Here is a 13,719-nt window from a genome sequence, read left to right on the forward strand (position 1 = left end):
CTAGCCTGGGCAACAGAGCAAGAGTCCATCTCAAAAAAAAAAAAAAAAGTTCTGTATAATGATAATTTTTTTAAAGCTCCTACCTTCTATTTTCTGGGTCTCCACTGATCACCATTAAGTGAATGGGTCTCAGAGAAGGATCAGCTAGAAGCATCCCGGGGACAGCTCATCCCTGTGAGCTTTCCTGTTTGGCGGGCTCCTCCGGCTGCTCCCAGCCCTGGAGCTGCCCAGCCCAGTGACAGGTGGGAAAAAATGGTCCCCCAACCAGCTGTCTCCTCTTCCTGTCCCTGGAGCTGCCTGTATGAGAGCGTGCTGCAGTGAGACATCCACCACAGGTCAGAACACACCACCTGGTAACTAGAGAACAGGACCCCAAGAAAATGATTTTCTTCCTTCCTTGGGCTGCAGTCAAGAGTGATAAACAGAAGCAGAGTGGCTGGCACTTTGACAGGGAGGGAAAAAAAGTCTGCCAGTAGCCATGGAGACCATGAAAAAGACCTTCAGAGAGCCCCGTGGCTGCTTTCAGAGAAAATTGCTGCTTGCCTTCCAACACTAGCATGTGCAGCGTTGTACAAACACAACCCTGTTCTCTTTGGAGCTTTATTTTAATGATCATGCCCCCTCTTTCACACCAGCGCCCTCTGAATGTCCCAACCAAGGAAGCAAGAAAAGCTGTGGGGAGCCAAAAGGGAGAAAACCTGAACCTGCTGAGAAGCACAGGGTTCAAAGTAGGAAGGGGAATCGTGAGAGGAAAGCTGTGCTTCTTTGCTTTTGTAAACCCGATGTGCCTTCATGTTCATAATTATAAATCACTTACCCCTGCATCAGCCTCCATCCCCACTGAACGAGTGTTTAGCTAAGGACGCTGATTCAAACTGATGGGTTTGCTCAGGAGTCGTTTCCATCCGAGCGCCAAAATCCCTCTGGAGGCAAAGGACTAACTGAAGCACCCCTCGGCTTGTTTATAAGTAGCTTCGGTTTGAGGCTTCCCTCTGAATAACCTCCAGCGAGCACCAAGTAGAAGAAGCTTGCTGTTTGGAAATCTAAGTGTTAGCAGATTTTAAACCAGTATAAAAAACCTGAGCACAAGGACGCCATGTGGCCTGTACATGCTGTATATGATTAGGGGAAAATGCAGACATATACCGACTTACAAAGGCGTGCATAGATACACACATACAACACACCCCAACAACCTTTGCAGTAAATGTGTGTGCCCGCAGTAGGATCCAGGACTGCATGCACAGGGACCTGCGTCTGTGCACACATTTTTGTGGACCTGAGCGTGTGCTGAGGCGAAGAAGGGCAGTGGCAGTGTTTTCAATGGTGGGTGGCTGTAGGGGTGTTTCACTCTTTGGCTTCTTATGGTATACTACCATGTTTCTTTTTACCTTCCATCACCATCATTGGTGACCATCAGCATTATCATTAATATCATCACCCCATCATCATCACCAATGCTTTCTGAACATGGACAGTGTACTAGGTGCAGGGTTCAGTGCTTTCCACCATTTCCTCATTTACTTCTGCCTACTTCCCTGAGAAGTAAGTAGGAATAATCTATTTAATAGTACTTCAAGGGGCAGCTGCCCCTTGGCATGTTAACTTGCCCAAGAGAATAAGAGCTGGAGCCAGATTTAAACTCAGTCAGTCTGACTCATGAGCTGGCACTCCTGGCCACCCTTCAGGGATTTCTTTTCTCTTGCTTGCTTTTTTTTTTTTTAAAGAGACAGCGTTTTGTGCAGTCGCCCAGGCTGGATTACAGTGGTGCGATCATAGCTCACCATAGCCTTGAACTCCTCGGCTCAAGCAATCTTCCAGTCTCAGCCTCGTGAGTTGTTAGGACTACAGGCACACACCACCATGCCTGGCTAATTAAAACAAAAAAAAAAAACAAAAAAACCCGTCATTTTTAGAAATGAGGCCTCACTGTGTTGCCTGAGCTGGTCTTGAATTCCTGGCCTCAAGCTATTCTCCTGCCTCAGTCTCCCAAAGCACTGCGATTACAGGTATGAGCCACCATGCCTGGCCCCTCAGGGATTTTAGACTGTTTTCAAATAAATATAGTAAAATAGGATAATGAGTGAAGAAACAAGACAAAGAGAAAACAAGGGCAGGAAAAAAACCAGAAAACAAGATCTATAGTCCTACATGTATGCCAGAGTTGGGACACAAATTGAGTTGTGAATTTTCTAAACATAATGAAAGAAACATGATCTGAGGTCACAGTGTTTGTATAGTAAAAATAAAAAATAATTTATCAGAAGTAGCACAGCAATTCCTTCTTTAGTAGAAAGGCTTCTTGTGGTTTCTCATATAGGATTTTTTGGAGGCTCTAATGAATAATGAACCAGTAAGTTTTGTTAAGACTGTTTCTTATAAGGCTTCTCAACGGAGACCAAGGGCTTAATATCAAAATATGGCCATTAAAATAAATTCAACAAGGTCCACAATAGTGGGTCTCAGGAGCACAGCAGACCCACTGGCCAGATTACCTTCTCATATACAGTGGGGAATTCATGATTTTTTCTGTGCCTCAATTTTCCATCTGTAAAATAGGGATAGAAATATTACCTACAGAGGTGTGGTAAGGATTAGATGAGCATGGTAAATAACAAACGTTATTATCATAGTTGTAAGTTAAATGCAAACTTATATGTTTTTGTGGTCAGCCAAGCTGGCCTAAGGTTTTGTCTACTTAAGTAAATTGAGAACAACCTTGTATGGCCTGATAGAAGATTGCTGCCTTCCCCAGTCTGGTTGTAGGATTAGGAAATACCCATGAGCCAGGCCAGGCTTTTTTTTTTCCCTTCAAAAAGCAGTTCTGAGTTCATGCTGACACAAACAGATGAATGACTGAAGCCCAGTTTCCCTACAACACAGCATGGGTTGGTTGGTTTCTACTTTAAACATTTAAGGCAGATGTATCAAACTCTGCCATGGACCTACAATTTCTCAAACGACTATAAAATATATAATTTTATCAATGTAATTCTGCAGGGATAAAACTAGCTTTAGGGATAAAACTTTAGGGCAAGCTAGTTTCCAAGTATTCTGTAGGTAACCAAACTATAGTCACGCATCTTTCAGTGATGGGAATACTTTGAGAAATGTGTCGTTAGGTGGTTTCATCATTGTGTGAACAACACAGTGTACTTACACCAACCTAGATGGGAGAGCGGACTCCACACCTATGCTATATGGTATAGCCTGTTGCTTCTAGGCTACAAACCTGCATAGCATGTGACTGTACTAAATACTGTAGGCAATTGTAACACAGTGCTAAGTATTTACATATCCAAACATAGAAAAGGTACAGGAAAAATATGATATAATCATCTTATGGGACCATCATCACATAAGTGGTCTGCCATTAGCTGAAATGTCATTATGCAGTGTGTGACTGCATTTGATTTGCTGTATGACTTGTTAGGATTTAACCCAATCAATTTCTGAAGAGCATTTACTAGAAATAACAATTTTGGTTTCGGAATAGTCAATCTTAACCTTTGGGGATTATTAGTTAAAGCATCTAGCATCGCCATAACAAAAACAGAATTTTATCTTTCAGAATCAGTTAAGGGCTTTTTAGGACAATATGACTAACTATGTCACCTGCACACAAAAGGATGTTTATTTTTCTTTATTCGACTCATCCAAGCGTGGTGGCTGGGCCGTTAGGTGAAGCCGCAGCTCTCTGCTCTCCTAGTTACAGCGACTTAATGTAGATCCTCAAGAGTCAGGGAGTACTGATAAGCATAAGAAATAGAAATACAAGTCCACAAGAGGAAGTACACTTGGGTTGATTTTCAATTTATTATTGCAGTGATTTCAGAGGATTAACCTAATCAACTGACCAAATTGACCGTGAATGTAATTTTAACTGACAAGGCTTAGTTTACCCCTCAGCTGCAATGGATTAAGAGCAGAGACAGTGACGTTTTCACCAAAATCCATGTTCCCTTTTCCTGGATTGGAGGCACCGTTGGGAAGTGGATTCCTGGCTAGAAACTATGTTCCCCAGAGCACCTTATAACCAGATGTGCTCGAATGACTAGTCCTTATTAATGGAATACGAGCAGAAGTGAATTGTGTCAATGGCAGGCTGAGGTTTTAAGGAACTGAGTGTGGCTTCTCTATAGGGTAGTCCCTGCTTAATCTGCGGTTTCACTTTCCACGATTTCAGTTACCCACAGTTCACTGTGGTTCAAAAACATTCAGCGAAAAATTCCAGGAATCAACAACTCATGTTTTAAATTGTGTGGCATTCTGAGTAGAAGGATGAAATCCGGCACTCACTACACTCCCCATCTCTTAGGAGCCATCTCGGTTAACAGGCCGGCTGTCGCTGTGTCGCAGCGCTGTGTTCAGGTTACTCTTATTTTACTTAGCAATGGCCCCAAAGTGTAAGAGTAGTGGTACTAGCATATTGTTATAATTGTTCTATTTTATTATCGTTGTTAATCTCTCACTATGACTAATTTATATGTTAAATTTTATAGGTATGTATGTATAGGAAAAAACAGCATATATAGACTTTGGTACTGTCTGAGTTTCCAGACATCGATGTGGGTCTTGGAACCTATCCTGTCCAGGGTTAAGGGGGACTACTGTGTTCCTCTTTCTCCATCTGCAGAATGAATGAAGGACATTCTGTGCTCTTAGGGGATGAAGGTGCTACAAAATGGAAGAAGCTTGGCTCTCTGAATCACTATGTGGCAGGGAGCTACCCACCACCTCCCCCTGCATTAGATGGTTACATGTCTGAGAAATATATATATTTTGAGACAAAGTCTTGCTTTGTCACCCAGCCTGGAGTGCAGTGCCACAAACTCAGCTCACTACAAGCTTCGTCTCATAGGTTCAAGCGATTCTCCTGCCTCAGCCTCCTGAATAGCTGGGATTACAGGCGCCTGCCACCACGTCTGGCTATTTTTGTGTTTTTAGTACAGATGGGGTTTCATCATGTTGGTCAGGCTGGTCTCGAACTCATGACCTCAGGTGATCCACCTGCCTTGGCTTCCAAAAGTGCTGGGATTACAGGTGTGAGTCATGGCACCCAGCCAGAAATAATTTTTATTGTGTTAAAATACTGAAGCTTTGGATTTTATGTGTTACAACAGCTATAATTACCATAACTTAAGTGGGCTTTCTTTTTTTATATATATTTTTTATTTTTTAAAGATGGGGTTTCACCATGTTGGTCAGGCTGGTCGTGAACTCCCGACCTCAGATGATCCGCCCGCCTTGGCCTCCAAAGTGCTTGGATTACAGGTGTGAGCCACCGTGTCCAGCCAAGTGGGCTTTCTTTTTAATCTTCCGGAATCAGTTAATAGATTTTGAAATGACCACTCTGAGTGAGGCAAGTAAAAGCAATTACGTAAAATAAATTAAGATAGAAGAAACAGAAAAGGTACATTTTAAATTTATTTTCTAAAGACCAGTCTTGGGAAAACAGTATGATTTCGTGACTAAATATTTTTGTGGGTTGTCTAGAAAAGTCATTCTTTTTTTTTCCCCCTAATTCATCAAAAGAGAGTCATCCCCTCACGATGCCTATTGATTGTTAACTGTCTGGGTTTGCTGTTTTTTCTCTAAACATCCTTGTTTTGTTGGGCTTTGGGTAAATCCTAGTTTTCTGTTATTTTTGGACATAGTCCAGTATAATAAGAGTCAAGCCTTGGGAATAGTCCTGGAATTTCCCAAGCCCTTCTATTTTACTGTAAAAGAGATTGAAGTAAAGAAATCTTGTTATTCCTCAGCCTGGAAGATTATGGCCCTGGGCTTATCAACCCGGACAGAGCTTCAGGTTTTAGTTCTGGACACAGAGTTGAGAGGGTGAAGCATATAGAATACACTCCTGGCAGGGTGTAGTGGCTCACGCCTGCAATCCCAGAACTTTGGGAGGCCAAGGTCGGTGGATCACCTAAGGTCAGGAGTTCAAGACCAGCCTGACCAACATGGAGAAATCCCATCTCTATTAAAAATACAAAATTAGCTGGATGTTGTGGTGCACACCTGTAGTCCCAGCTACTTGGGAGGCCGAGACAAATGAATTGCTTGAACCAGGGAGGCAGAGGTTGCCGTAAGCCAAGATCATGCCATTGCACTTCAGTCTGGGCAACAAGAGCGAATCTTCATCTCAAGAAAAGAAAATGAATACACTCTTTGTGTTGCTGACCTATGACCTAGGCTTGGAAATGCTCAATTCCTGTCAGAGGCATGTTCTGTACGGCAGAAAGAGTCCCTGATGTTACTGATTCCATAGTAGAAATGCTATCAGCAGCTGCTCCGACGGGCTTTCTAAAGAACGGGGCCTGAGGCCATGTAGACACAGAGGAAGGAAAAGCTATCCTTGTTATGGACAAAACTTTTTCCTTTGTTGCTCAGTTATGCTACAAAAAGGTGGCCTTCTTGATCATCCAATTTACTTGTATATTTCTTCACAGGGCTTCTAGGACCACACACTTCTGGTTTCCTTCTAAGCCCCTGGTCTCCCTGCTGCTGGCTCCTTGGCCGCCTCCCAGCTCCTAAAGGCTGGCATGGCCCTGGGTTTAGACCTTAACCTTTCTATCCAGTTACTGCTCTTTTGCCCTATTTAATTTTCTTCATAGCCCTCATCACTATTAGAAATGATCTTATTTATTTGTTCTCTGGTGCGCTTAAGCCCTTGACTAGGATGCAAGCCCTGTGACATCAGAGACTGTTTTATTTACTGTGGAACTTCAAAGGACTAGAACAGTCCTTGGTCCATAACCTGTGCTCAAAAAATAGTGGTTGAATTCATAATTGACTGACTGGTTAATGGAATAAATGAATATATGAATTCTGATGATGACCAGCAGCATTTCTTCTTAAAGATTAGGAGAAAAAAATTTTATTGAAGTAGGAGGAGACAGAGTTTGAGATTATTCTAGGATATTTTGCTGTGGTCCTATCTGCTGCAACTTAAAAAAAATGGTTTTCTTTTTTTTTTTTTTTTTTTTAATCAGCCATAGAGGGATGGATTAGATGACCTTCTCATGCAAGTTGAGTCGCTCCCAACTTGAGCATCATGTAAACCTGGCCTCTTACCTCACATCGGGCTCAGCAGTGGCAGCATGCAGTGGCAGGCGGCCATTTTTATCTGGGATATTGTGCTTGGCACCATTTCTGAGTAGACTCACACAGCCTTCAAGCCAGCCCTGAAACACAAGAGCAACCACATCATTATATAACACAAGCTCACATAACATGGTCCAACACACTTTCTTTAGATTTTTTTCCCCTTCTTTGGTTTGGCCAAAAACATATTTTATTCGACTTGAAGTGGTTAAGAACCACAACTCCATCTCAGACGCCTCAACAGAGGGCTGAAGGTCTTGAGATGCAGATTCCCAGGTTTACGGGAGGACCTTTACCCTGTCACATGCAGACTGATGTTAAAATCTCTTCATCTCCCCCTCCCCGTTCCTAGGGCCTCTCACTGGTATTACACATGTACGCTCAGACTGAATGATAAATGGGGCTTGATCCTCTAGTGCAAGTTCCTTTTCTCATAACCACAAGCATAGCACCTTGCTTATCAAGTCGGTCCCCTTCCCAATGCCTAGAAGTCTAACTCGAGCTCCACTCCAATGGCTGGGACCCTGCCACCTTGTTGACTGATCTTTCTGATGCTGACAGCTTGAATCTTTAAAAACAGGGCATTACCAGCACCCTCCAAAGGCTCTCCATTGCTATGTTTTATCCACCTGTAAATTCCCCGGGGAAACTTTATGTGAACTGCTGAAACCTGCTGTCTACTAATTGTCCAGATTGAGACCTGATATGACCACATCTCATGGGTCTTGGTCATCGTCTCACTCTCTCTCCCATTTCAAAGGCCAGGTATAATTTCAGGCTAGCCCTCCCTCTCATGCTGCTTTAACTGACCCATACCTGTTGATAACCAAGTTTGGCTCACGTGCTAAAGAGAACGTCTCCTACATTCATCTAGAATGGCTTGGGTTACTAGCCCAATTATAAGTAGACTTAAAAATAGATGAAACTATTATTATGAAGAATAATAGGATAACCCTCTATTTTGTTCAGAACAGGTTTCCCATCTTTCTGCATTCGTGTCTAGGTAAACCTCAAAATTACCCAGTAAAATGAGAAAGATGACTGAAAATTTTTTCCCCCAGTATTCAAAGCAATAAAAATCAAAATGTTAAAAAATGCATGGAGAAGAAGGATGATAATGATAAGAAAAGAACCTTTTGGTTTTGAAAACTCTGGAAGGAAAATCAACAAAAACACATCAAAACGCAGAATATAAATATTGAATATAATTTTGTAGAATTGACCAATAATATCTAAATCTTAAATAGAAGCAAGTGTTTTTCTGACATTTCCAGTCTTGAGTCATAGTTTACTGATGCATGAAATCTGTTTTTAGTTGTTAATGTCTAAATCATCAAGTTCTCATATTAAAAGGAGAAATTAAACCCAGAGACCCAAAAGCAAGGCACGCTGGGCAAATTTTAGAGTTGCCAAAGGTTTACAGTTTTTGAAAAGCAGATCTTTTGGTGGGGGAAAGTTTGAAACACTTTTAAAACCCATTTTGCAACATTTCCTGGAACTCTGTGTGTGTCAATGGTTTTCTGGAAAAAAAATACATAACATTTCTCCTTTTAATAAAACCTACAACTTCCTCTTCACTCTTTGGACATATTGAGGACCACCTGGTCTGTGTGTATGCCCCGAATTGCAATTCTTGTTTTGTTGTTGTTGTTGTTTGAGACGGAGTTCCCTCTTTCGCCTGGGCTGGAGTGCAGTGGCGCGATCTCAGCTCACTGCAACCTCCGCCTTCTGGTTTCAAGAGATTCTCCTGCCCCAGCCTCCCGAGTAGCTAGGTTATAGGTGCCTGCCACCACGCTCAGTTAATTTTTTTATTTGTAGTAGAAATGGGGTTTCACCATGTTAACCAGGCTGGTCTCCAACTCCTGACCTCGTGATCCACTTGCCTCAGCCTCCCAAGGTGTTGGGACTACAGGCGTGAACCGCCACGCCCTACTTTTGTTGTTGTTGTTTTTTGAGGCGGGGACTCGCCCCGTAGACCAGACTGGAGTGCAGTGGCATAATCTCAGCTCACTCAGCCTCTGCCTCCTGGGTTCAAGTGATTCTCCTGCCTCAGCCTCCCAAGTAGCTGGGACTACAGGTGTGTGTCACAATGCCCAGCTAAGTTTTGTATTATTAGTCGAGACGGGTTTCACCATGTTGCCCAGGCTGGTCTCGAACTCTTGACCCTGGGAGATCCACCTGCCTCAGCCTCCCAAAGGGCTGGGATTATAGGAGTGAGCACCACGCCCTGCCACAATTCTTACCTATTATATAATACATTAAATGCAGAGATTCATCTACATATTTTATTTGAGTTTGACACATCTGTGATAAGCTTTTTTGTACACTGAGTTCAGAGTTGTAGCTGAGACTTAAATTCTAAGTGTCCCATTTGCCAAGTTTTTAATACTTGAATTTGAACATTGCCAGCAGGGAGTGATGAGTTTCGCAGGGCAGTCCTCAGGACACCCACTTCTCATGAGACTCAACAGAATGACAGAGGGCTCTGCCTTGGGGAGCCACACAGAGATGGGGGCAGAGTTAAAAAGGTGGCACCACATGGTGTCCTGCTGGCAGATTCTCCTCATGCAGCCCCTTAGAATATATTCCTAGAAAGAGTTGTCGGCAAAGATGTTAACTTTCTAGGGTCCAAGGGTGTGCATCATTATTCACTGTGATTTAGAGGAGTCTTTCATCCCAGTCCCTTGTGTAACTGTCTAGTCAAATAATTGTAATGTAATGTTGGGGTTCAGGGGCTCAGGGGAGCCCTCAGTTCGCCTGAGAGGATGTTTCTCCAGGTTCTTGGTCTATCATTCCCCAAGAATGGGAGAGGAGATCACGGCACAGTGCACAGTAAATGCCGGACTCAAACGTGTTTGTAGATAGTGATTTACTTTGGTAGGGAGAGAAAAAGGAGAAGGAGAGAGAAAGAAACAGCTAGCTCTCACACCGAATGAGAGAAAGAAAAGCCGCTCTCGTACTGAGTGAGAAGAGTTCCCAGAGGGAGAAAACCAGAGAAGGAAAACTCCTCTCACACTGAGTGAGAGAATCCAGAAAGATGGAATCCAGGAGAGGAAAGCAGCTTCCACACTGAGTGGAAGGGAACTGAGAGATGGAGTTTAGGAGGGGAAGACAGACTTCCAGGAGAGTGTGGAAGGCGACTCCAGAGGGGAAATCCAGGAGAGGGAAAGACAGCTTCCACGAAGGGAGTGGTCGTGGAAGGGGACCCAAATATGGAGTCCAAAGGGGTGAGGAAGAAGGGGACTTTTAACCTAGGAGGAACCCCCACCTTCTCCAAGACCCCTGGCCAATAAAAGGAGTTCCTTGGAACTTCCGCTGGAGTGATTGACTTTTGACCCTTTCCCACACCGCTGAAAATTAGAACAAAGACCCTTAAATCTCCCTCCCGATGGAGAGAGATGGGAGGGGGCATGGCGCTGGGAAGTTCTTGCCCTTAAAACCATGCCCCCTTGTGAACCGGGAAAGAGAACACATTCCCTCAGTAACATTTTGAATTTTTGAACTTTGAAAGGGGCAGTTTGCTTTCACTTTATATTCTATATGCTAGCGGCAGTCAACGCTAGAAATCCCTTTCTATCCCCTTCCTCTAACCCCCCGATCCCCATTTTCTCTTTTCTTCAGCTCAGACACTGAAAAAGTCCATAGCAAGAGGAGTTCTTAAAGCATGTGCTAGAAGGAAGGGGGCTAGGAGGACAGCCATGTATCTGTCTTAGATATGGGACTTCGGCTAATATGCACAGACCAGTGGCTTTTAAACTTGATGGGCAAGTTTTAAAAAATTGCCAAGGAGGTTTGTTTAACCTGCAGACTCCCCAGCATCAATTACCGCAGTCCTGCTCCCAACGTATCTGCCTCAGGAGATCTGGGGTATACACTGACTTGCCTTTGACACTAAGGTTAATAAGTTCTGGTAACTCTTACCATCAGACCAGCTGGCACCTGCATTTGAACCAAGCACCCCAAGGGATATTGGCACAAAATATCTGTGGACCACAGTCTGAATATTTCTCCCCAGGTTTGCATGTGAGTTCTAGAGAGAGGGTACAAATAGAAAATGAAAAAGTTGACTCTAAAGAAAATCTCTGTGAGAATTGGGCAATGCTTCATTGCAATCTATGCTAGCTCATGGCAGAAAGGGGTGCTGTTTGGGAAAGGGAAGTGTTTTAATTCAGCACGACACCTTCAGTGGGGCTGGTCCAGGGTGAATTCACCACCACCAGTAGGGAACAAAAGCAAAAGCAAGGCACAGCAAATACAAGAAGCTGCACTGGCAGCAATGGTGGTCACAGTAAAGATTTCTGGGTACCTCTCTGGAGAGGAAGGAAAAGGGTGACCCCCATGTGATGGTTAGGACTTGTTTGATGTAGACTCAAGGCAGCCCTAGGACCTCCCAAAAAGATCGCAGGAAGAGTTTGAGAGGAGAAGACCTTGAGGATTTTCAGTAAGGCTTAACAAAGCTTGCTCTAATGTTGGGAAATGTTGAACTGAAATCTCTCCTGGTGAGAACTGGCATTACGACACAGTTGTTAAACTGAGCCCTGATTGTGGGCTGAGTCCTCTGCTTGGCATTGTCCCTTTAAGAGGCTGCTACGTCTCCCCTGTTCTCTATCTCCCCGTCCCTCCCACCACCTTCCCCAGTTCTCAATGTTCTCCACATTCCTCAGCCTCAAGCTTCTACTCAACCAATCCTGCCCCACAGACGTCAACTGGATCTTCTCAGTGTTCCCACCCTTTTGGAGTTATTTAGGAAGATTGTTCTTAGATGCACCAAGTGTGTCCAGAAATATCCTGAGGGGAATTCTGATGCTGTTAAGATAGAAAAGAATGTTTCCCTAATGGCCATATCACCTCTATCTTAGAGGATTGTTAGGAAGATCCAAAATGGTCCCAATTCATGAAAACAGCTCTAAGCGGGGATATAAATGCTGAAGATGATTGGAGGAAAGCTTCTAGTTCTATCTCCTTTAGCCAGCTGCACAGATCCAAGAACGCTCCTCTGCAAGTGGGATTCCCATAATAACACCCTTAGCCTACCCTGCTCCTTAGCCCCTGCGACAGACACAAGTCAGTACCAGGTAGGTGGCCAGGCATAAGCTCGTGCGACCGTAAGCATCCTGCATGTTAATATTGGCTCCCATTTTCAACAGCAGCTTCACTGTGTCCACTTGACGTCCAGAAACTGCATGCATCAAGGGCGTGCATCCTGGAACGAGACATTGCAACAGCCTTTAAACATGTTTGACTCATGAAACTGATGAGCAGTCTTTATCGGCCTGTTTATTTATTATTTTGCTGTTTGCAATACAAACGCAGCTGCTGAACTGTATGGGACTGAAGGGAGATGAAGCTGATTGTTGCTGCATCTATATAAACTACGTATTTTTTTACTGGCTGTTTTCAATCTTTTGCAATTTTGCAATAATTGGCTGAGTAAAACATTTTGCGTAGATGATAACAATTGTTTTTAACTGTGTCAGGGATCAGCATAATTTAAGACATAACAGGCAGATTTATCCTGACTTGGGTTGAACTGCGTAGAATCTGGGAGTGCCTTTGGAAAGCTTCTCGGTCTGGGCAGATGGTTCAGCACACTGTTATTGGAGGTAGCTGGTGCTAAGCGGCAGTGATGGTACCCAGCCTTGAATTGCCCACATTCTTGCTGAAAAAGTGGCCACCTGTGCTGAAAATGTTTCTCTGTTTTCGGAACCAATGTAGGCCAAGATATTTAGTTTTTTATGTGTTTTCTTCCTGAATAAAAATTGAGATAAAATTACACATTCTGGTGAACTTTGCAGGGCTGTTGGAATAAGCCAGTCTCATGGGGCAGGATCCAGGTGCTTCTCATTTCTTCAGGTGAAGAAATCAAACTTCAGATCCGCCCCTTGCCCAGCTGAGACTTGTGTAGATGTCTGGATTGGAGGTGGTGATTCTTTTCCAGATGAACTGCAAGCCGTGACCTCCAAGATCCCTGAGAAAGGCTACATCCCAAGATTCCTGTTCGTTTTGTTTTTTGAGACGGAGTCTTACACTGTTGTCCAGGCTGCAGTGCAGTGGCACAATCTCTGCTCACTGCAATCTCCACCTCCTAGATTCAAGCAATTCTCCTGCCTCAGCATCCACAGTAGCTGGGACTACAGGCATGCGCCATCACTCCCAGTTAATTTTTTTTTTTTTCGTATTTTTAGTGGAGACAGGGTTTTACCATGTTGGCCAAGATGATCTCAAACTCCTGACCCCGTGATCCGCCCACCTCGGCCTCCCAAAGTGCTGGGATTACAGGCGTGAGCCACCGTGCCCGGCTAAGATTTCTGTTTTCACTGAGAGAACACTGAGTTCAGAGTTGTGGCTGAGTCTTAACTTCTAAGTGTCCCTTTTTCCAAAGTTTTCTTTAGTATTTGAATTTGAACATTGCCAGGAGGGAGTGATGAGCTTTGCAGTGCAGTCCCTAGGACACCAAAAATTGAGTTGGCAACTGCAACTCAATTTCTCTCCAATTTTTTTCCTTCTAAAACTCTTTTAGTCATCTGTACTGGGAAAAAGCAGCAACGAAGTGCTGTGTCTTAAAATAGTTGCAGAATTTCCTTCCTTTCCCTTCCTCCCTTCCTTTCTTCCTGT

General features: G+C 43.7%; 1 protein-coding gene across 1 annotated transcript in view; it reads right to left on the reverse strand.

Moving 5' to 3' along the window:
• ANKRD55 (ankyrin repeat domain 55) overlaps positions 1-13,719 on the reverse strand; it is a 131,363-nt gene that overhangs the window by 65,181 nt on the left and 52,463 nt on the right. Inside the window, exons 4-5 of the mRNA XM_017548687.2 lie at positions 12,177-12,307; positions 7,075-7,184 (exon numbers count right to left, since the gene is read on the reverse strand). Of these exons, the coding sequence (XP_017404176.1) occupies positions 7,075-7,184; positions 12,177-12,307 (241 nt within the window). The remainder of the gene's footprint in view (positions 1-7,074; positions 7,185-12,176; positions 12,308-13,719) is intronic.

Source organism: Cebus imitator, unplaced genomic scaffold, assembly GCF_001604975.1.
Source record: "Cebus imitator isolate Cc_AM_T3 unplaced genomic scaffold, Cebus_imitator-1.0 Scaffold213, whole genome shotgun sequence".
Lineage (NCBI taxonomy): Eukaryota > Metazoa > Chordata > Mammalia > Primates > Cebidae > Cebus > Cebus imitator.